The 24726-nt window shown below is 40.5% G+C and overlaps 1 protein-coding gene across 1 annotated transcript in view; it reads right to left on the minus strand.

Annotated features, from left to right (window-relative positions):
- Positions 1 to 24726, minus strand: part of GABRA5 (gamma-aminobutyric acid type A receptor subunit alpha5) — an 80712-nt gene that overhangs the window by 47610 nt on the left and 8376 nt on the right. Inside the window, exons 3-5 of the mRNA XM_034757917.1 lie at positions 19324 to 19445; positions 16621 to 16688; positions 16289 to 16509 (exon numbers count right to left, since the gene is read on the minus strand). Coding sequence (XP_034613808.1) covers positions 16289 to 16509; positions 16621 to 16688; positions 19324 to 19445 — 411 coding nt within the window. The remainder of the gene's footprint in view (positions 1 to 16288; positions 16510 to 16620; positions 16689 to 19323; positions 19446 to 24726) is intronic.

The following is a 24726-nucleotide window of genomic DNA, read 5'->3' on the forward strand; positions in this document are numbered from 1 at the left end:
CTGAGTCAGACCAATGGTCCATCTTGCCCCATATCCTGTCTTCTGACAGTGGCGGGTGCCAGATGCTTCAGAGAGAATGAACAGAAAGGGGATCATCAAGTGATCCATCCCGTGTCATCCAGCCCGGCTTCTGGCAAACAGAGGCTAGCAACACTCAGAGCATCTGGTTGTATCTGTGATCACCTTGGATAATAGCCATTGATGGGCCTATCCTCCATGAATTTATCTAGTTCTTTTTTTTAACTCTGTTATAATTTTAGCCTTCACAAAGTCATACACATGGCCTTTTGTTCAGCCAGCCCCCTTCAATACAATACACTAGTGCATTACCAGAGTGGTCCATATATCTGACTAGTTTTTGGGGAAACAATCACACTACCAGCCTATGTACCACTGCCTGAAGGTTCTAGAGCTGTAGTTTCTGCAACAGCTTTTTGGAGGTGGAGAGGTCAAGGGGATTAGGATAAAAGAAGATTAACACTCTCTGACCCATCCATTGCGTTGGTACTGTGAGAGGACTGAGACAGTGTAGGATGAGGAGAATGGTAATGTGGGGGAGAAGAGGAACAGGTGTGCAAGGGGAAGAAAAGACAGAAAACAGTGGGGACACATAATTAGGGCCCTACCAAATTCATGACCATGAAAAACATGTCACAGACCATGAACTCTGGTCTCCCCCGTGAAATCTGGTCTTTTGTGTGCTTTTACCCTATACTATACAGATTTCACGAGGAAGATCAGCGTTTCTCAAATTGGGGGTCCGGACCCAAATGGAAGTTGCAGGGGCTCACAAGGTCATTTTATGGAGGTTGTGGTATTGTTACTCTTACTTCAGCGCTGCCTTCAGATCTGGGCAGCTGGAGAGCACCAGCTGTTAGCAGGGCACCCAGCTCTGATGGCAGTGCCAGACCATGCCACCCTCACTTCTGTGCTGTTACCTGCAGAGCTTGGTGGCCAAAGAGTGGTGGCTGCTGACTGAGGGCCCAGCTCTGCAGGCAGCAGCGCAGAAGTAAGGGTGACAATACCATACCATGCCATCCTTACTTCTGTGCTGCTGCTGGCAGCGGCTCTGCCTTCATAGCTGGGTTCTCTGCCAGCAGCCACCATTCCCCAGATACTCTGAAGGCAGCGCTGCCACCAGAATCACCACAGAAGTAAGGGTAGCAGTACCACAACTCCACCTACAATGACCTTGCGACTCCATCACAACTCCTTTTTGGCTCAGGACACCTACAATTACAACACTGTGAAATTTCAAATGTAAATAGCGGAAATCATGACATTTATGATTTTTAAAATCCTATGACCATGAAATTGACCAAAATGGACCATAAATTTGGTAGGGCCCTATACATAATAGAGATGGAAAGGTAACAACAGCAGTAAAGTGAGAGAGAAAATCCAGCTTGATAGAAATGATACACAATTTCCCAATCACAGACAGGAAATGCTGCTTCTAAGATGAAGAAAGAGCAATAGGTGAGGTTCGAGTCACCTGCCCTGAGGCAAGGAAGTTAAAAAAAACCCTCAAAACCCAGAAAATAAAATAGAGGGGACGGTAACATGGTTTTGAGGGTACGGCTACTTTCAACAGCTATCAACCCATCCAGCAAAATGTTTAAGCACATTTTGAACATTAAGCATGGATGTACTTTGTGGGAGTGGGGCCTGTATAAGAAGGACCCCAGCTTTCCCATACTCACAAGTTTTGGACTCAAACCTCCAACAAATTGACTTTCTTCTCTTGGTAACTCTCCTTCCTCTTTCTCTTGCATCTCTTCACAGTTAGAATCCAGATAGCTTCTATGCAAGACTCCAGAAGCAATGTAGCCTCTGGAGGCTCTGGGTCAAGCTAGATGTTGTACTGAGTGAGTTTCAACAAAAGCATTTTCTCCCCACCTGTTCTGCAATTGTAATTCTATAACCATCACACATAGAACCATTATTATCTCCAAAGAGAATCATGCACCCACAGCAACAGAACATACCACATCCCCATAGGCAATAAAATGTGTTCTCCTGATAAGTGGTCAGGCCCATATATTCACTCTGTTTCTAATAAACCTCTCTATCTGGGTCTGTAATTGTAACTGTAATATCTACAGCAAGTGAGCTGTAGTCAGTCCTGTGTTTTGGCAAATTCCATACATTTAACCCAAACCTGTTGGGTCCCAGTGACCTAAAGTCTACAGGGTGGGAGGAGCAGTAGTGGGAAAGTTGCCTGCCACACTCCCAACTTACAAGGGACCCAGAGCTGTCTGGCACAGTCCAGACTTGCTGACTCACCTAACCTTTGTCTTGCCTCACCTTCCACGCAGCCTAGAACTAGATCTCTTCTTAGCCCAGTGGCTACCTCAGAGAAGGAGAGAGATGCAAACACTGCCAGCCTTTCTGCAAGGGCAAATCCCACTTGGTTACAACTTCAATCTGCTGCACCAGCAGGAGTGGATCTAGCTGAATAGCCATTCAAGAGGAGCAATTAATGTATGCAGAGGTTGGCTGCTAGGACATCAGTCTTGGCAGTAGCTGTATCCAGGCTCCAGTCCAGTACTTCTCTCTCTCTTCCTTTTTAAAAGTCATTCAAAATAACATGCCACAGGGATGGATAACAATAAAAGTGGCCTCCCTTCCACTTGTTTTGTTCTCTATGTCAAGCAAGTACTTCCACACATGAAATTTCTTTGATGTGTTCATAGGACAGCACCTTACTCCAAATGTTGTAATATACCCGATCGACTTATTTCAGTTCCCATCTGTCTTTTTATTTAGAACACTTTTCATCTATAGAGTTCAAAGGATGGTAGGTATCATTATTTCCATTTTAGAGCTAGGTATGCTTGTCAGGATTAGATTTTTATCAGTAGAAGTTGATTTCATGATACACACACAAACTGACAAATATTTCCATTGAAATTTCCAGATAGTAAGAAAAATGTTGCTTGAGAACTTATTAGAGGTTGATTTAAGGATATTTATGTTGACAATTTGTGTTTTTAACAGTTATCAAACTTCAACTTTTTGAATCGCAACATCTACGGTCACTAATTATTTTCTTCCCTCCACCCACCCACACGTTTTGTGACACCCCACCATAATTTCCCACAACTGTGAAATTTTAAATCGATTAAAAATTGGAAAATAAATGCTTCAAAATAAACTGATCTCTGTCAAACTTATTTAAAAAAAAAATCAAATTCTGCCATGTCCACAGATAGGGAAACTGAGGCACAGGGTGCCAAGGACTCATCCGTTATCAAACAACAGGGATCAGGGGCAGAGCTGGGAATAGACCTCAGCTCCCTGCACTTCAAGCACAATGCTGTATCCAGCAGCACATGCTACCTCTCCTCTAAAATAACATTTACATTAAATAAAAAAGAGACAACACGACCCCTACATATCTATATTTTTAAGGAAAGACACATTGGACTCTGATCCATGTATGGTATTAGAATTTGGGCACCACTTAGTGAAACTGCAAGAGAATTTCATATTAGAAACTGACTTCTTGTGCTGGCCTTAAAATAACTGCTTGAGGCCTGGATCCTGTAAGGTGCTGAGCACGCTCTCCCTGAACCCACAAACCACTATTAGGGCCAGAGCGCTCAGCAGCTTGCAGGGTAGAGCCCTGAATGCCCAGTGCACAGAACTTCTCCAGTTCCTCCTACTAACAGTTTCTGTGTCAAATCAGTGCTGCTGGATGTGTACTTTCCTTCAGTTTCAGAGGAAAACACCAGCCACTCAATGAAGTTGATTGGAATTAAAATCCTCCAAATCTCTTTAAATGAAAAGGTGACATTTATATGTAATTTAATTTCAAAGGGTTTGATTGTGCCTTTAGGGCACAACCTTACATTGGGGCTATGTGGAGCTGCACAGCCCCCGGGCCAGGCATAATCCCTCACCAAGCTTTCTTATCCGAGTAGGCAGTGCGCAAACTGCTCTGTCTTTTAGGGTAGTGCATGGTGCAATCTGCTATCCCTAATGTTTGAGTGGTGGAAGGCACCATTAGGGCCATAGTCTCATCTCCTCCCTTGGGGGCTATGTGGACCTCTAAGGGTTCAAGGAAGGAAGAAGCCTCTGTACCCAGGGACTGTAACCATCCCTGACCCTCACATGCAGTGTGAGGTGCTATGCACCTTCTGTGCATTTGTACAAAAGTTCTGTGCCAGACTGTCCCTAAACAATACACGGAAATATCCCAATAATTTATTCTCAGATGTGTTATTCATAACATTGCATAGCTAGTACATTTTAAATTTTAAAATGCTTAATGGATGATGTCATAAACAACCTGTTACAAAATCATTATCCTTTACTGGGTACTTTATACCATTCATTACAACATATTATTGGTGCATAATAGGGCTGGGCAATATGGATGAGCAATGGCTTTGAAATATCATGCATTTTCACCATATTGTTTTGCATTGTCCTGGTGCCCTCAAATATTAGCTCTTCACTAAAATATGAGGGTCCAAAAAAGATTGGCTCAGAAAATGCACTTGTAACTCAAAACAATTTATTTCTACAGAAAGCAGCATGGCAGCCATCTCTGTCAATTCTGTAGAGAAGTTGGTGGGGATACACCCACACTTGCTTCTGGAAACGCATTGCAAATAGGGCAGGGACAGAAGATGACAGGAATGTGCAGAATGCACCGATGTTCCATACCCAGAAGTGGCAGACAAATTTATACTTGGTCTTCACCTTTAAACATCACCTGGAAAGAAGCAGGACACAGCTGAAGTCCTGTCTCCTTCCAGACACACACCTTCAACGAACAAAAATTCCACTCAGCTTAGATATGCATGCATGCACAGTGCTAGTAGAACACTGGTTGGTCATTATTAAAGAACTTTTGAATATCCTTTCACACACACCAGTTTTACACAGTTCACTACAATGGAGTTACTCCTGGTTTACAATTGTGTAAGGGAGAGTAAAAATAGGCCTTTTGTGTGCATGAATGGAACAGGGTTTTGTTAAACCTTTAGAATACAGTCCATTCAAATTAGATTTTAATGGGTCCAACAAAACACATGTCTGACCTAGGGACTGTCCCCAACTAAAACTTCTCCCTGGTTGTGCTGAGGCACAGGAATTATTAAAAATAAAGTTCTAAAAAATATTATGAGAGCAAGCGTGTGGCTTTGCGGGGGTGGGGGGAGTTGTTTTGTTTTACTGCCTTTGTACTCAAAAGCCCACTGAATTATTTTTACTCAAATTTTTGATAAATAAAAATAACTCTTGGGCCTTGACCAGACATGGAACATTTCTGTCCAAAAAGTGAAAGTTTGACAAAGTTGTAAGCAACTGGAAAAAAAAACCCAAACCCTTTAGAATGGAAGGATGCCTTCAATGGAGCAAAGATTTCACCCAGTGTGTGTAAGAAACTTCAGCAATAGCTGCTGTTGTGTTACCACCTAATCCTTAGTAGTTTTATGGTGTTTTACATGTTCAAAGTGCTGCACAAATGTTAAGCAACTAAACAGAGGATATAACCCATCTTACAGGGGGTTTCTAGGGGGTTAAATTCCAGCAAAACATATTCTACAACTAACACAAATACATACATAGTGATTCAAACTGCAAGATTTCACAAAGTCAGGAAAAGTCACGAGAGAAAAATTCACCTTTTGAGCATTGAGAATTAAGCATTAATCCTTTGCTAAAATTCAGCAGATACTTTTGTGTAGCTGAACAGTTTTCACTGTACTGGGAATGAACTATTTTCAAGTCACAGATGCAATGAGCGATTAAGGGCAGATCTTTGGGACCATATAGATCCACATCCTACATTCAGAGTGGGCTCCAGAAGGTGCTTGGGACCCAGGAGTTCAGGAAGTCCTGAGAGAGCCATCACTGCCATAGGGAGCAGTCAGGCTACAAGAGATTCCCAACTTCCTATCTCTGGTTGACTGAGAAGGGAGAGGAGGAGCCACAGAGTATGCTAGAGAGGAAAGAAGACAACCAGAAGTTGAGGAAAGCTATCAAATAGCTACCCTCTCTGCAGGGAGCTGCTGCTGCTGCTAAAGAGTGAGAAAAGCAATTGAAGGTTCCTTGGAAAGTATGTGCCTGCTGCCTTGCCCTTTCAAAAACACCTTCCAGAATGGCACCTGCAGCTGCCAGCCATGAGAGATGCAAGTATGGGAAGGCAGCCACCTGCACCAAGGCGGTGCAGATGGTGGCAGGAACCTCTTATACCAGCCAGCAGCCTCCAAACTGGAAAGTAGCGGGCACAGGGTTTCAAAACTGCCTCCCCACTCTTTAAGGCCAGTTGCCATTCTTTGTTAAACTAGGCTGGCAGTGTTTGCTTGAAACTCATCTCACCCCCATTTTTGCAGCTATTGATCCTGCTTGGAAAGGGTCAAGTGGACTTTGCTGGCTCACTCATTACACCACATAGGGAAAAAAGCCATGGGTGTGGCTCTCCGAGGGGACAGATTTTAGGTATTGGTAGAGCAGTCTGTGAAAGGAACTTTAGGAGGGAAGTCGGGGAACAGGTTTGAGCTAAACTTTTAAAATTAACCTTAGAACTGATTTCTTCATCTCCTCCCAACCAGTGAAGCCAAACCCTAGGAAAGTGGTGAGTTTGGACTCTGTAGAGTATGGACTGGGGTTTGTTTTGTTTTTAAGGGACAGCTGGGAAAATTGTTTCCTCACAACCACAGGGAGGGGGAAAATCCCTCCAGGGAATACTAAAGATTAGAGATGTAATAAAGAAAACAGAATAACACTGTTTCATTATATTCATGACAGATACCTGATTCTGTTACTGTTCTTCTTCCACAAAATAAGTACAATGATCCATATGATTTAGTAATCTGCAATATGCTCTCATTAGATGCTTTTGTGAATAAACATGATAACAAAAGCCATTTTGTGGTATGTATAAATTGCTACATTCACTGCAGTACCCACTTAACCTTGATCTAAAAAGATATCTGATGAATAAGGTGAGTATCTGTTATGTCTTGGGAAACTTTTATAACAAATGATGAAGAAACAAAGTTTCTTTCTGAGACATAGTCAAGATGGAAGGGCATATCGAGTGGGGTTCTGCAGGGATCAGTTCTGGGTTCAGTTCTGTTCAATATCTTCATCAATCATTTAGATAATGACATAGAGAGTACACATATAAAGTTTGTGGATGATACCAAGCTGGGAGGGGTTGCAAGTGCTTTAGAGGATAGGATTAAAATTGGAAATGATCTGGACAAACTGGAGAAATGGGTCTGAAGTAAATAGGATGAAATTCAATAAGGAGAAATGCAAAGTACTCCACTTAGGAAGAAATAATCAGTTGCACACATACAAAATGGGAAATAACTGCCTAGGCAGGAGTACTGCGGAAAGGGCTCAGTGGGTGATAGTGGATCACAAGCTAAATATGAGTCAACAATGTATCACTTGCAAAAAAAGCAAACCATTCTGGGATGTATTAGCCCTGTGGTTCTCAAACTTTTGTACTGGCGACCCCTTTTCACACAGCTAGCCTCTGAGTGTGACTCCCCCCTTATAAATTAAAAACACTTTTTTATATTTAGCACTATTATAAATGCTGGAGGTGAAACAGGGTCTGGGATGGGGGCTGACAGCTTGCGACCCCTCTCCCCATGTAATAATCTCACGGCCCCCTGAAGGGTTTGAGAACACCTGTGGGAGTGTTGTAAGCAAGACATGAGAAGTAATTCTTCTGCTCTACTCTGTGCTGATTAGGCCTCAAGTGGAGTATTGTGTCCAGTTCTGGGCACCACATTTCAGGAAAGATGTGGACAAATTGGAGAAAGCCCAAGAAGAGCAACAAAAATGATTAAAGGTCTAGAAAACATGACCTATGAGAAACAATGGAAAAGACTGGGTTTGTTTAGTCTCGAGAAGAGAAAACTGATGTGGGACATGATAACAGTTTTCAGGTACATAAAAGGTTGTTACAAGGAGGAGGGAGGTAAATTGTTCTCTTTAACCTCTGAGGATAGGACAAGAAGCAATGGGCTTAAATTGCAGCAAGGGTGATTTAGGTTTGACATTAGGAAAAGCCTCCTAACTGTCAGGGTGGTTAAGCATTGGAATAAATAGCCTAGGGAGGTTGTGGAATTTCTGTCATTGGGGATTTTTAGGAATAGGTTAGACAAACACCTGTCAGGGATGGTCTAGATAATACTTAGTCCTGCCTTGAGTGCAGGGGACTTGACTAGAAGACCTCTTGAGGTCCCTTCCATCCTACAATTCTATGATTTGATGGATGAGAGCTAATTGATAGACACTGAATCCAGATAAGACTTACAGAATGGGGGAAACAACCAGATGGAATGATAGATTATATCAACCACCCTTCATGAAGGCATATGCTTGCTATGTTCTACATGACTGGCAACCTGAGGCTATTGTTGGCTCTCCTAAATGTCCAGGAAATGCTTTTTTTTATCACTTTCTTCAACCAGAAGTTTGTTGTGAAAGACCCTTTATTTATGATGCAGATCTCCACATAGTCTTCCATGCTTTTATTATCTACAGGATAGATTGTACTCTATTTTAAGCTACATCTAAAAACCACTTGGAAATTGCAGCTAGTACAGAATGCAATTGCCTGTTTATTACGTGATATGTCTTGTAGTAAAAACTTTATATACCACACTTCGCTCTGATTTTCCTTCTGAGTGTAAGCCAAGCTGTTTGTTTTTGACTAATGGATCCTGGTTCACAACCTTGTTCCAGAACTGTGATGGTATCACTTGAGGCGAGAGAGCAACTGAGGTGCTTGAGCTGATAGCTCCCTGGTTTAAACAGGAGGACCCTAGTGTCAAAGGGCTCTTGACTCTGGTTCCCCTTTGGTCTGCCAGACCCTGAATTGGATCAGTGGGCGCTTAGAGTGCTTAGCATCTCAGGAGTTTTTCAGCACTTTGCAGGATTGGGTCCCTAGGAAAATCAGTTTTGTCCTGCGGTGAGGAAGCAGTTGATTGAACCTTGAGAGTGAATGAAAGGGAAGCAATGGGAGTGGGAGGGAGAGAAGAAATCTATGTGATTAAATTATTTTTAGACTTATTGAAATTGTTTTGGTTTTGTTTTGTTTGCTTATTTATTTGTTTTAATATCTGTACAGCTTTCAAAGCACTGGCCAGGCAGTCTTATAAATATGAACACATATGTAAATATAGTTTCTTGTACTGAAATGAGAACAAACTACACTGATTGAACAAAAGGGATTCAATCTAGCCAATTATTGACTGAACACTGGCCCTGTCTTTCTAAAGTACAGGTCTGCTAATTACTTCCACAGTCAGGTCCATATAATGAAATCCACAGCTGTGAATTGACAATATCTGGCATGGGTCCTGCTGTGATGAATATGTAAAGAAAAACAACCAAGATTTTTGACTGAAAGAGCTCTTTTTTTTTTCAAAAGAGAAAGTTGGCCTTTACTGGGGGATTCTTGAAAAGAGCCCCATAACTCCCCATTAATTAATTGTAATATCTAACATCTATACAATATACAAATGCTTACTTTGCATTAAAATATTTCATGAAAGGATAGATTATAAACTAAAATGTACCTGAGCATTATATTTGCAACCAATATATTTGATCTTAATGTTACATAAAATGTTTTGAGCATTGATAACTGTATCCATTCTGTAAATGGTAACAACAAATGTGGATATGCTGCCATCAAGTGGATATTTTAGTTATATATGTTCCATATTATTGAATATTATGTGGCCTCCATGAACAATACCGATATTTGTATATTTTCATATTTGTACAAGGATAGATATGCAGTTTTTGAAATGATTATAATTTCCTAAGAACAGCTGGTCAGAAATTAAATTGTGGTTAAAAACACAGTTCTGGTACACACATTACTTTTTCACACATTTTAGCTAAAAATGCAGACTAATGCTCCCACAATTTCATTATAGAGCAGTGGTTCCCAAACTTTAACAACCTGTGAATCCCTTCCACGAAAATGTCAAGTCTCGCAAACACCCTCCTAAAAATGAATATTTCCAGGGATTTTCTCCTTTACCTGAGTATAAATTATAAAAGCAGTGATCTTGGAAATACACAATTTGTTTTTATGACATGCTTATGACATACTATTTATTATTAATTATTATCTATCATTACAGTATTTTTATTACATTATGAAAACTGCAACACTCCAAGATCTCACTTTCGTAGCTTGTATCACTTTGAATAAGCCTGTTATAAGACAAGGCTCCTATGTTTCATCAAGGAGTATCAGATGTGAAACAGCAGGAAGGTATTTAAGAAGTCAACTCAAAGAGTTCCTCCTACACAAGCATTCAGGTCTTGAGCAGTCCAGGCAAACAACACATGTTACAACAAAGCTTAAACTTGTTCTTCATAATAATTTTAAAAACAATACTAGCTGCCTATTTCATTTTAAAAACAGCAAAAAATATCCACCTCACTTTCCTTTTCTTATAAGGAGTCTTGAAGTTTAAATCTCCTCAGTGTGATAGATAGGCTTGCTTTGATCTGCTTCGCTCTTGGAAGTACAGGGGCTCCAGGCTGCTGGCCCCGTGCTGCCTGAGGTCCCTAGGGACAGCTCTGTCCGCCATTAGGGAATTTTTTCCCGAGAACCCCCTATAACATTTCGTGAACCCCCAGGGGTTCACGAACCCCAGTTTGGGAACCACTGTTATAGAGGTTTAACACTGAAAGTTTACCAGTGCTCCTCTTCCTTTTTACTCCATTCCAATTGCAAAAAATAAAAATAAATATAAAATAACCAGTTCACTTAGCTGTTTTGATTCTCTTTAGCAGGAACAAAGATTTCTTATCTGCTGCCCTCATTTTTCAAAAGCTTTATGTAACAAGTGAGCTTCACAAATGTATTTTCACATAGCTGCCTTGTGCTTTTAGTTCTGGTATAATGAGATATACTAGATTTTTTTAAATTAACAGTAAAAAAATCTTGAACTTTTTTCCTGCCTTCACAAAGTTATGAAATCACTATGTAGACCAACTGAAGAAGAGATTCCTTTGTTAGCATATGTAAGTCCATTGCTCATATTAAAAATAGACACTTCAGAAATGCAGATAAAGACAATACTCCCCTCTATGGGTAGGAATAGAATTTGCAAACTAATTACATGACCTGGGTTTGAACAGTATAAACCTTATTAGCAAAAAAAACCAAATAAGACTAAACAAATGAAAATCAACTTTCTGGTTTTTACCTCATAAAACACTGTTGTAAAGTAATTGTTCTGTGAAATCAGTCTATATGGTAAATTTTGGTTTTATTGTGATGTAGAGGGACTTTGATAACATGCATGCATAGAAGCATCTTTTTAATACTTCACTGGCAAAAAGACTTAAAATAGTTCCTTTATTTCTGTCCTAGACAATATAAAATTCAATATAAAATGCAAAATTCAAACAATGTATTTTCATCATAATGAAAATATATTTCTTCAAATATTCTAAAGCAGAAAGTTTGAAACCAAAATTATCATAAAACTGCTTTTCATTTAAATAGAAGTGACTGGGTGAGTACTATTTTGCATGTGATCCTATTACTGTGTATAGGCTATTAAAATAAAGCATCATATCTGTTTGTACAGTGGCACAACTTCAGGTTATAATCTAGTAGAGTTTTTTCGCCTCGTATTTTGATTCACATTCTAAAGTTCTCACACTTTCAGGGTTTACCTGTTTCGCTCACATTTATGATATTCCTTGTTGTGTTCTGTTTAGGGTTTTTTTTTACAAGCTAGTCCATAACATGTGTGGGTCTCTTTTTCTCAACACGTAGGTCTTTATCACTTGCTTTGTTCCATCTTTCAAATAACTATTCTGTGAAAATCCTAGCCAATAAGACTTTTCCATAGTCTCTTGCTAACCTGATTAAATACTATACATTTGGAATTCAAAAGAGATTGCAGGGCACTGCTCACACTGCTCTCTTCCTCCTCCTCCTCTTGGGTAATCATTCAGACAGCCCAAACAGAAGGCTATGAAAGTAATTCAGATATCTCCAGCCATGGCACAGGTCCCGATTCTCCCCATATACAGATTATTGCTGCATGCAGGCTGGGAAACTCCATACACTTCCTCCCAATTCTTCCTCAGAGATGGATGGGAAAAGCCCCCCACGTTGGCAGGGGGTTGTCCCAAAAATTCACAGACCACCAAGAACATCTGGTGGAGGCCACAAGAAGCAAGGCATATCCTCATGCTGAGGCCTTGTGCCTCCACACTGCTGATAGGCCCCTGATTGGCCACTGTGACACCCCTAGACCATGAGAGTGGTGGGGAGAGGGATTTACGGTGTCTAGGAGGAGACCTATGCTAGTTAATGCTGACGCACCATTTATCTTATGCTGGTATTCACAAAAGATTCTGCAGTGGTTACAGCAGACTATAAAACAGGAAGGGGAGTCCTCACCAGGCCAGCTGGAGGCAAGGAACTGATGCTTAACAAAGCCGGGGTAGGGAGGGGAAGCTTCCTTCTGCTTTTAGCAGTGAGAAAGGAGCTGTGTCCTTCCCCTCCACTACGCTGACTCTATTTTATTTTCCCACCTGAGGTTTTTGGTGGGGATGTAGCCATCACTTCAACCCTGCATCCCTCCCTTCTTTCTGGATTCCCAGACCCAGGACCCTGAAGAGAAGCCACAGAGCAAGAACTCACTCCTTAGCCTAGATCCACAGATTCATGCTTCCCCGACTATAGAAGCAGAGGGGTGCATCTGGCTTCCGGTTTCTTTTTGCTGATCCCTTTAGAATGGACTCCAGGTCTTTCATGTGATTATGCCAGTAAGAAGCTTCCCAGGTTGCACTTTGATTCTGAACTTTATGGGCTAAATCTAGCCCTGATGTAATGGTGGTGGAGTTACACTGGGCTGCAATTTGTCCTCAGTTTGTTTTAACTGACTGTAGCTATGTCTACACAGCAAAGAAAAACCTGCGGCTGGCCCGCGCCAGCTGACTCTGGCTTTTGGGGCTTGGGCTGCAGAACTTCTTTCATTGCTGTATAAATGTCTTGGCTCAGGTTGGAGCCCAGCTCTAGGACCCTGTTATGTGGGAGGGTCCCAGAGCCCAGGCTCCAGCTCAAGTCCCGAAGTCTACATAGCAATGAAACAATTCCGCTGCATGAACACCACAAGCCCAAGTCAGCTGGCATAGACCAGCCACAGGTGTCTAGTTGCTGGGTAGACCTAGCCATAGAGACATGGTAGATGAGGTAATATTTTTTATTGGACCAACTTCTGTTAGTGCAAGGTCCAAGCTTTTGAGCTACAGAGAGCTCTTCTTCAGGTCTGGGGAAGAAAATCAGAGTGTCTGAGCTAGGGACAAGTTGTTAAGCATATGCCATGGGATAACACATGTGGTAGGCAGTCACTTTAAAGGAAGTGGGCAATTGACGATTAGATTGGTATGCATAGGGTGGCTGAAGTAGATAATTAGGAGTAGCAGGCAGTGTGGTGTGTTACAAACTGTTATAATGAACCATAAAATCAGTGTCCCTGTTGGTGTCTAGCAGAGTTATGAATTTAAGTGCCCAGGGTCACCTTTTGTAGTTGTTCTGCAGGTGTCCTTTGAGGACGAGGACTGAGAGGTCAGATACAGAGTGATCACTTTGTGAAAAGTGTTCACCCACATTTGATAGGGTTTTTTTTGTCATTTATCATTTTTCTGTGTGAGTTCATTCGAGAGTGAAGTGATTGTCTTGTTTCGCCAACATAGTTGTTATTGGGGTATTTAGTGCACTAGATGAGGTATACCATATGTTGTGATAGGCATGTGTATGACCCATGAATCTTGAAAGGTGTGTTGTGGGAGTATTGATCATTGTAGCAGTGGAGATATGTCTGCAGGTTCTGCATCTGTTGTTCTGGCAGGGTCTGGTGCCGCTTTGAGTTGGTGTGTCTTGGTCTGTAGGAAGCTCACTTTTGATAAAGAGCTTGGTGACATTGGAGGGTTTGTTTGAAGGCCAGAAGAGGGGGTTCAGGAAAGATTTCTTTCAGCATGTGATCCCCATCGAATGTGGGTTTTAATGGTTTGATGATACCTCATATGGGTTCCAGTGTGGGGTAGTAAGTGACAGCTAGGACTGTGTCGTCAATGGGGTTTTTTCCCCTCCTGTATTGAAGCAGGTGGCCCTTTCCATGAGATCATGGAAACAGGTGCATCTTTAGCATTTTGCAATAAGTTCCGGGCAAATTTCCCATGAGAAGTTCAGACCCTTTGTTGTTTAAAAATGGAAATTTCTCTATGGAGAGTTCTCTGCCAATGCCCACAATGAGTTAAGAGCTCTGGGTTGGGTGTAACTTTACCCACTGACACACATTGTGCTTTCTCCTTGTCACACTTTTGAAATTTGACATTTTATAGCTATTAGTCATTTCTTTAGGGATTAGCTACTACATATTATTTCTACCATTGAAATCTACCTCAGAAATGCCCAATTATGAAAGAGTTGACACTCTTAATGTAGCACAGTGCCTTAGAGACATCTTGATCTGATTATGTATTACACAGACACTCTCCTGGCCTAGAATTCAGTAGGATGCCACATACAATAGGATGACACAACTGTTTTATTTGAAATTTTAAAATTATCATCAAGTTGAAAGTAGGCTGTTTAAAAAGAGATGGATTCCATTCCCTACTATGATATATATGGTAAAATTATTTCTGCTCCTTCCTTCCCTCTTTCCCCATAACATCAGAAATTAGTTTACATTGTTGAGCTACATGGACTTTGTGGGCTTTTCTGTAGCCTGGAAGAAAACTATGTGGTGACTGGCAATCCAGGTAGCCTTAACTTGCTGTCTGAACTGAAGCAGTCAGAAAGAGTTAACTCAATGTCCTAAATGTTGTAAAACAAATGCTCTCTCAAGTACCACATGCTAGCTGTAAACTTGTGATTTTCTGCCACGCAACAGAAGGTACCTAGCTTGGCTCCATGTAGACCGTAAGCTTGACTCTGACTTTATATACACCAGTGTCTATTAGGAGCAAGTGCACGGCAGTCAGTGGAGTTCCACCAGGGTAATCTCAGTGTCAGTGAAACCAGAATTACAGAATTACTGCCCCTTTAATACAGTTTGGAAACTTGGATTTCTTTTGCAACTATTGTAAACACAAATACACACACTGTTTGTTGTTTTTAATGTCCCCCAGTTTGTTTCAGGACATCCCATTGAGATCACTACAATGACAATCCATGTGAAAAAGAACATCAATGAGGAATAGAGAAAGTCTGGGGAGTTACCGAACCATAGTGTCTCTATGGGATTGGTTATTTAGTTGTGCTGTTTTGTTTAAAATACCTTTATTTCAGTACAAAGTCTTTTTTCTTTTTCTTTTTAAATTCCTAGTCATTTCTAGATCTTTCCGTTCTTTTCAAAGAAGAGTTATGAAGCAGGGATTTAGGCGTTGCTTAGATTTGGCAGATATTCATGTGATAAGCTTAGGATAAACACTTTCTTCTCTATTTTTTTAAATCTCTTTTTAAGTGCTGTCCATATGACTACACTCTCAATGAAAGCCCTATAACAGATACAAAGCAGTCTTAATTACTGCTGATGAATTACTTATAATGAACAAAGCAGGCTCCAATAATGTAGGAGTTGTTCTAGGAGAATTTGAAAAAAAGCAGGTCATGCTTTAACATCACTGATATAATATCTAGGTTAAGAATTGATGAGGCTTCATAATATCATCAGATCAGATAAGAAGCAGGGCCTTGAAAAGTTCAGACACAGATCTGATTCTCAAAGACTAAAAAATGTACCAGCTTTGTCTTAAAAGTGCACTTGTTAAATAGCTTTGTAATGCCCTATCTGCTGCCTGCAAGGCTTTATTCCAGTGATGGCTTGTCCTTTAGCTAAATTAGAACTAGAAACAAACAGAAGCTTTAAGAGTTCAAGATGTACTATACCAGAGACAGATTTATCTTTCTGGCCATAAAGACAGCTCTCTCACATCACATCAGCAGAGCAGTTGAAATAAAAAATAATAGGAGAGTACAGACCTACATAAAACAGTAGGACTGAATCATCTACTCCACAGAGAATATGCATTCCATTTCACCAAAGAAAATATGTCAGCATTAGCATTGTTCAGAAGCTGCAAATTAATTAGTAGTTGTAGGCAGCGATTATGCTTTCCATTTTCTCTTGATATTCTCATAAAAATGTGCAAAAAGTCTACTTTATTTATTCTATTGTGAGAAAAATCTGACATTCCAAGTAAGTAATTGTAAACCTACTAGGGAGTCAGAATAAAAAGAAATCAGAAAAGTCTTTACCTCATGGTATAGAGTAGAGTGCCATCATCTTCAAGGCGTAGAAGTTTGTTCGGTGTTGTCATGTTGTGAGCTATAGATTTTTTACCATTATGGAAGAAAGTGTCTGGGGTCCAGATCTTGCTGGCAAGCAGATTGTTAAGAGGGAGGCGTTGCATCGGTCCTTTGAATCGAAGTCTTTCATCTTTCCAGCTTTGTCGGAAAAAAACATCAATCGTGTATTCCTGACATAAAGAACCAGTTGTTAATAATGTGTCTCAAAATAAATAATCATTTTTACAGTTATTTTAACAAAAGAAATAATACTGATTTAGGATTCATATGCTATAACCTACCATTTCTGTGTCTGACACTGGACCAAAACTGGTAACATAGATGTCTGTTTTCACCTGAGTTATTCTCTCTATAACAAAGAGACACAGACCCTGAATCAGTAATTGCTATAACAAACAAATATACACTCTGGATGTATTTCTTTTTCTAGTAATAACCACATTTGCTATCTTAGGCCAGGATTTTCTAAGAAACCAAAAATATTGAAATTCAGTGGGATTTGGGTGTATAACTCTTTGGCTCCTTTGACAATCCCAGCCTTAATGGTTTTTTAAGCATGGGATTTTCAGAAGATTTTAAGTGAGCTAGGAATCCAAGTCCGATTTTTTTTTTTCATTCATGTCATAGTGGTGAGAGTAGGCTTAGAAAGTCTTCTAAAATACAAAATACATGAACATTAATAAATATTAATTGAATGTAACTCTGCCCTACAGACATGTATGAAAGGCCCGATTCCTGAAAGGCATTGCTATACCCTTTTGGAAATCAATTACACCAATGCAAAATCAGAACGGTAGCATTGTACATACACATCATACTTACATCACACTGATGTAAGTAACTAAACCAGAAACAGGGCAATAGTGAATCAGGCCCTAAATGTTTATCCTAATGAGTGTAAAATCTATATTGACAATCCACTGCACAAACAAGGGAAGAGACAGTTGAAACATTAAGCAGTGTGTAAGAATGGTGAAATACACGATGCGGTCTGTTAGTTCCATGAGTTTCATTTGGATTTATCTTTTTTAACTTGTTTTGTGGTTATGACGTTCAGCCATGGGATTATTAATACTCCTCTGCAGAGAGGATTATGGTTCAAAGACATTTTGGAAATATTGCTTTTTAAGAAGGGACTTGGACAGATGGTGGGCCAAGTCCAGGAGAAGGGGTTCCAGGAATAGGAGCTGTGTGGATGAATGCCTGAGAGAGAAAGAGAAAAGCAGCTAGTAGAACACCTTGATCAGTGTGAGGGGGAGCAAAAGGATAAAAGAGCAGAGAAGTGAGTGGAAGCCAGGCTGTAAAAGGTCTTGGAAAGTAGAACAGGGAGATTAAACCTGTGCAGAAGGTGAGGAGAAGCCAGAGAAGAAATGTATAGAGGGCCTGGACAAGGTCAGAGTAGCAGGGATGATGGATGTAATTTTAAATACTCACATTTTAAAATAGCAGATATAGGTGCTATACAGCAGGTATACAAATACAGTTTCATCACATCTAGCTGATCATAGAAAAGGGTATTTTTTTATTTTTACCTTTTCTAGAGATTTTTGTCACTCATACTATAAAATATGTTTGATTTATTCTGCACGACTTGTACATGTTATTTCCCAATTGTGGAACTTAAAATATTTAGAAAGGTGAAGTCAGGCATCACATTGCAAGGAAGGATTATCAAAAGGAAAAACAAAAACCTATTCAACTACAGAAACCCTTAATGGTGATTAGAAGAATATGTGTCACGGGCCAGCCTGATCCAAACTCGATTTGAATCCAATAAGAGTGACTGGAAAGACTTCAATGGGCTTTAGACAGGGCCCTCTCTTCAGGGAGACTGGATAGTTTTAGGCCGCACACAGCTAACTAAATCCTTTTTTTTTTTTTAGGGACTAGGGTATCAGATAAGATCCATAGTGTTACTGGTCAGGGGTTTTCACATTTTACTAGAAGTAATGTGATGGTCTCACAGTGGAGCTGCCCATGCAGCCCTTATTCAGGTAAGACTCTCATTGACTTGAAAGAGAGAGTTGCCTGAGTGAGGATCAGGCCCATTATGTCAGGATTGGGCCCCGACTGAAGATTACTAAATACCGATACAATCTGCAATGAAGTGCCTTATTGCTGCAAAATATAATTCTTTCAACAGGGTTATTTTAAAATTGTATTAATCTATTGTGTAAGGAGGCTGTGCTGTTTGATAGAGATAATTTTGTACAGTACACATAGTATATATTCACTTGACATATTTTTTTCAATGAGGTCTACCAGAGACAAATAACCATTTTACCACACTGGAAATGTTATCAGTGTGGCAGACCACTCCAAGCAGCATTGGATTCTGCTCATCTATATTAAGGTCAAACACCTCTGTGGTTTGCTTTATTGTAACGTATAACAATACACGTAAAGTATACCATACCGCTTTAAGAGCCAAATGCAAATAACTGAGTAAGGCTGCCCTCATTCAAAGCACAGTTTAAAGCACAGTCTTTGTGGCTTGCTTCAGCTAAGGCCAATGCAAAGGTATGAAGTCCCAATAGCTCATTTCAGCCATGTTCCAGAGGAAAAGGATCCCCTGTTTCTCCTCCCAAATGTAGCCTTCTAGAAATTGACTGACCCATCCATCCATCCCTCTTCGGCTGACAGCACATCCCTCTTATATTGTCTGTAAAGTAGGGATTAATTAATTGCCCACAGTTGGCTCAGTCTGCGATGCTATGAATCCCTACAATCAAGTCAAGCAGCAAGGGTCCTTCTAGCAAGAAGGAGAGTCCTCTCACCAACTTCTGGATGGTATCTTATTCCCCATCACAATCAGCCATTTGTTTACAAAGGCTTTGTTCTATATCCATTTGGTTAGGTAGACAGAGCATGTACATTTAACAGGTTTGTTCCACTGCCATATATTCATTTTACGTAGGCTTCACTGTAGTAATTACACAAGAGTGACATTAACTGAGGCAATAGCAATAGAAATTCTACTGTACCTCCCAGACCTGGGCGCAATCTATTATCATAGCCATCCAGTAGGCCATCCAAGATCCTGGTGAATATGGTAATATTATCGTTGGTGTCATCTTTCCCTGAAGCTGTTGGCATTAGTGAGAAGCTGTTTTAAATAAATAAATAAACAAATAAAGGGAACAGAGTAAAAGTTGTGTCAGTCTCAGAGGGATCCATGGGGATTGGAGACCAAACCCCTCTTCCCTCTGATTTTCCACCCTCTCCTGTAGTCTGAAGTATTCAGATGAAATTCTGCAATGTGAACTGTGTGGTTTTCCTCTATTCCTCCTGCCCCTCCTCTGCTTCTGCTTTTTGCTTTGCTGCTGGTAGTGACATATCTTGCTGTATGAGAAATCTCAGAAAATCAAAGATGAACAAGTGGCTGCTATTAAGTCATAGAATCATAGGGTTGGAAGGGACCTCAGGAGGTCATCTAGTCTAACCCCCTGCTCAAAACAGGACCAATCCCCAGACAAATTTTTACCCCAGTTCCCTAAATAGCCCCCTCAAGGATTGAACTCACAATCCTGGGTTTGGTAGGCCAATGCTCAAGCCTCTGAGCTATTTCCCCCATGGCAAAACTCCCCTTTACTTCAATGAAGCCAGGATTTCACCCCAAATCGCCTTGGTTTCTCAAAAGCACAGCACAGAATAAACAATCCTTCTACTCTCCTCCTTGTTTTCATCAGTCGGTCTTCCCTTGCATTGAGCAAACAATAGTTATACATTGTGGACCCGATTCCACAGCCATTAGGTCGAATCATGCATTCCTTGTTCACTATAAAGTCTCATAGACTTCAGTAGACATGTCTAAATACTTCAGGCATGGTGGCCCTTTAAACAGCAAAACACCCTTGCCCCCCATTTCTTTAACTGTCTGCTCAAGTACTGCGGGATCAGGCCCCGGGTGCTCTATGTCAGTTTACAGACAAAGCACACCTAACCCTGTGTCCAGGGCATAAAGAAGGAAGCTATGTTAACTTCTTTTCAGGATTTTTAGAATGAAGAATATGTTTACTAAAGACAATGAAAATATGGGGTCCCAAGGAGAAATGGCTGGAATATTTTCACTGAAACATCTTTTTGTTTTGGTAAACAAAATATTGTTCACCAAAATGTTTTGCCTAAAAATTTTTCATTTCTTGTCAAATGTTTGTGGTTTTTTTCAAAAAAAAAAAAAAAAAAAAAAAACAGAACTCAAATATTTTTCAGTAAGAATTTTTACCCAAGACTGTTTTTGAAAATGGAAGACATTTTATTTTTATATGCCTGAGTTGGGTAAAAAGAGCTCTGCCAGAGGATTCCCCAGTGTAGGCACTTGACGAACCTTCTTACAAGCCATGATATAGGGGAGCATTCAGGGTGGGAGGGCAGCTGGGGGCAGGGGGGGGCAGTTCAGTGTTGGGACCATAGCAGGTAGTGCTATGGAGATTCCCAGAAATGCTAGAGCCCACAGGGCAGCCCTGGGAGGCTGCTGTAACTTGGGCCCTGAGGGCTAAGTTACGCTAGAGGCCTCTGCAGCTCCTTATCAGGAGAGTGCAAAGCCTTGAAGCCCCCTTTACACCCTTCCCCCTGGGTTCTTAGAGGCACCGCACTGAATCTCATCCCTTGCCCAAGCCACAAGACCATCCAACCACTCTATGCTCTCCAGGTTAATTTAACTCCCAGTTCTGTCTCTTATGACCACATCTGCTCCATTGGCCAGTAACTCACTGAGGTGGATAGTGCACTGCAAATGATCAACTAAAATAATACGGCAGCTGCACCTTCAGTTTAGTTGAAAACAACATCCTAGTGAATGGAGGTAGGTAACAGAAGTGACAGAGGTACTAACTATTCAGCTGGCATTGTAGACGCAGAAGGAAAATCCCAGAAGCCCGTTTAAAACATTTAATCAGTTTCTTTTTCCCAACTGCAGCAAAAGGACATATTCAATTATTTCTCCTGATAGATGGAAAGATGAAATTGCCCTTTTTAAAAAGGAGATCCTAAGACCATTAAGGTTCATTATTTTCTAACTCACTTGTATCCCCAGCCCTTACCCTGGTCTCTGGTGAAGGAATTAAATTACACATTAAACAGTTTAATATATTATCAGAATTGTTAGATTTTAAAGCTATCTCAAAAAAGGGAAGTCAAGATGCTAGTTCAGAAAAGTAAGACTTCTTTTGGTACCTGGCCAACTGAATTTCTTCAGGAGAGTGCCCATAAACAAACTTTTATTACACAAACTATTAATTTGTCTCTGTGGTCTGGTGTAATTCCAATCCTACTGGAAACCCCATTCTTAAAAAAGAAAGAAAAGCAGCTTTGGAATCTAAAATATTTTTCAGTGTCTAATTTACCCTTTCTTGTGAAAGTGCTTGAAAAGATTGTTGTCAAGTAACTACCAGTATATCATCACCTTATCACAAACAATCTGTCAGTGTTAACTGTCAGGCTTTGGACCAAATTGCAACAGAGACAGTGATGCTTAAAACTGTGAATGATTTATCTTTCAATGTGAATGACTGAGCATCTTTAGGGAGTTATAAAGTTTTGCATTGCTGGACATTTCTGCTGCTTTTGATGGCCTCAATTATGCTAAACTGATTGCAATATTAAATTGGTTTGACAAGAAGTATACTTGCTTGGTTTTGCTCATGTTTATTTGATCTTAAGCAGTTTGTCTCTTTTGCTTGTATCAGTAATTCTTTTACGGTCTCTTTCCTGGGTCCACTGTCATTCCAAAACCAAAATTCTTTCTTTACCAACAATTAAAGTTGCTCAGTGACAATTACCTGCTTAGCTATTACATCATTTATAAAACTCAAGTACTTAAAAGTATGGAAATGAAGGCTGAAGCAGTTTTCACAGTACCCATAAACACATTCTCACCAAATATAAAAAAATTGTATATTTCATTGTAAAATTACAACCTTAACTCTGATCCAAAGTAAATGATTTTTTCATTAGCAATCTCAAAATATAAACTGCACGCCAGACCCTTCTGCAAAATATAAAACTGTTTGCATGTCTATGTTTGCAGTGTTGTTGTAGCTGTGTTGGTCCCAGGGTATCACAGAGAAGGGGGGGGGGGGAATCTTTTATTTCTCTTTCACCAACAGAAGATGGCCCAATAAAAGATATAACCTCACCCACCTTGTCTCTCTACATGTATATGTGGCAGATACTGCAACCCCATGTAGTATCTTTGGGGAGCATTGTATTAAATTTAGGAATGGTTTATGTATGAATGTCCCCTACTCTATGGAGATGGGGGTAGGGGCCACCACAGCTCCACCATGAACTAACAACAGTGGGGTTTGGTTAAGGCAAGTCGCTGAGACCCTAAACAGCTCCAGTGAGGTACCACCACTATGAGATAGCTTGCATACACTGGTTCCAACTGCGTTTTCCAGAGACCAAGAGATGAAGAAAGAACTTGGGATATATAAAGACTGAGTTTAAACAGATTCAGGACCTTCCATTTGCTTCAGCAAATGGACAGGACCTTTGGTCCTTAGGGGACCTCAGCCCTTGCTGAAGGGGTAGAAGGGATGCTGGCCTATCAGACTCCCTATGCGGAAGATGGGTAGTTTTCTGGTATGTTTGTAAGTATGTGGGAACTTTTTTAGATATTTTCTCTGTGATGCTTTTATCCAAAGAATAAATGTACTTTGCAGAGAAAGAGTTGTGTGGTAATGTGTAACTGTTGGCACACACTGGTCATATCCTCATAGAGCAAGCTAAGCATAGGCATTGGCTTGCTGGGGATATCACAGTACAGTATATGCCAGGGAATGTGTAGCCTTAAAAACTCTGATTAGGAGGGAAAGAAACGTGGGTCTCCCCACCAAAGAGAGGTAATGACTGGGAACCTGAAACCTTAAATGGGTGCCCTTAAAGGACTACAGAGGAGGAATACAGTGCAGCTAACTCTGAAACTGTGACAGTATACCTCAGTGACAAATGTTGATCAGTATCAAATGTGTATTACTACAGTCTTCCTGTCATTCAGTATTCCATGCCTCCTTTGGATGAAGTGATCCCAAAAACATGGATTAGATTGCTGCTGCACAGAAGAAGCACAGATTTTTAAGAAGATGATATAAGCTTAGTCCCTTTCACCAAAAGACTTTTGCCAAGTCCCCAATTCCTATTGCATTCATTCCACAGCTCAACATTTTTACTGGTAGTTCTACAGATACGCAAGCATTGCACTTTTTTTTTTCAGATGATCTTTTAAGGTTACGAATGTAAAAAGGGAAGTTAGGAATAGGCTGTGAGTGGACAAAGGTGGAAAATAGGGTCATTTTCCCCACTGGATTAGCATTCCTTGTGAATGAACAGGCATCCATGTACCATGCTATTATATATAGGGTTTCCAGATAGCAACTGTGAAAAAACGGGACAGGGTTGGGGGTAATAGGTGCCTATATAAGAAAAAGTCCCAAAAACCAGGACTGTCCCTTTAAAAATGGGAGGAATGTCATGCTAATTATATAGAGACAAACTGAAGGAATTAGGAAAAGAGAAACAAAAACAATGAAATGCCTGATTCAGAGGAAGAATTAAAAGAGCTATGTAAGTATTTGCTCCAAAGCCCATGGGAGTCTCTTCAAGGGGCTTTGGATCAGGCCCAATGAGAACATGAGGGAGAACTGACAACTGTCTATAAGTGCTAGAAGCATGATGACCCCAGGGAGATTTTGAAATTCAAAAAAAGAAATTTTATTTAAAGTTGTAGAGCATAACCAGGAATAATGTGAAGGGGAGGTAAAATGAGACTGAATTTCATGAAAATCAACTGAATGATGAGAGCTACTAGATTGAGGAGTAGTATCTCATGGAGAACAAAGAAAACCCCTTTGATTAAGATATGTAAAAGTAGACTGGATAAAACACCCAGAAAATATATAGTAGAGAAAAAATCCTTGCATTGGTAGGGGGCTAGAGTTAGTAGGGCTCATATTTTTCTCACTTACTCTGATTAAAACTGTTAGTTGATGGTTAATAACACCAACTTATTTCCTCTCAGCTGTATTTCAGAAAACCAAAGATATCCCCTTTGCTCAATTGGAGGGGCATTCTGATTGACTTGAGGCCTTATGTGTGAAGGGCATAATGCAGTGATGAAGTCAGCCTTCTACTACTTGAGAGATTTCCAAATTCTTTCCTTTTCTCTTCTGAGGTAGAGACTGTGCCTCTCTGCCTCTAGGATAAATCACTGTCAAGTTTTAGGGCTGGAGATAGCTGGTGGAGAATTACCCCCTTTGTGTAGGGAAACTCCCTTCACTGGTGGGAAGCTGGCAGCAGCAGCTCTGCTACATCCTCTGCTAATCACCCCCTCCTAATCCCAGAGCAAGGGAAGAGAAGGGGTGTAACAGGAGGAGTTTGATTAGGAG

This window comes from Trachemys scripta, chromosome 1 (assembly GCF_013100865.1).
Source record: "Trachemys scripta elegans isolate TJP31775 chromosome 1, CAS_Tse_1.0, whole genome shotgun sequence".
Classification (NCBI taxonomy): Eukaryota; Metazoa; Chordata; order Testudines; family Emydidae; genus Trachemys; species Trachemys scripta.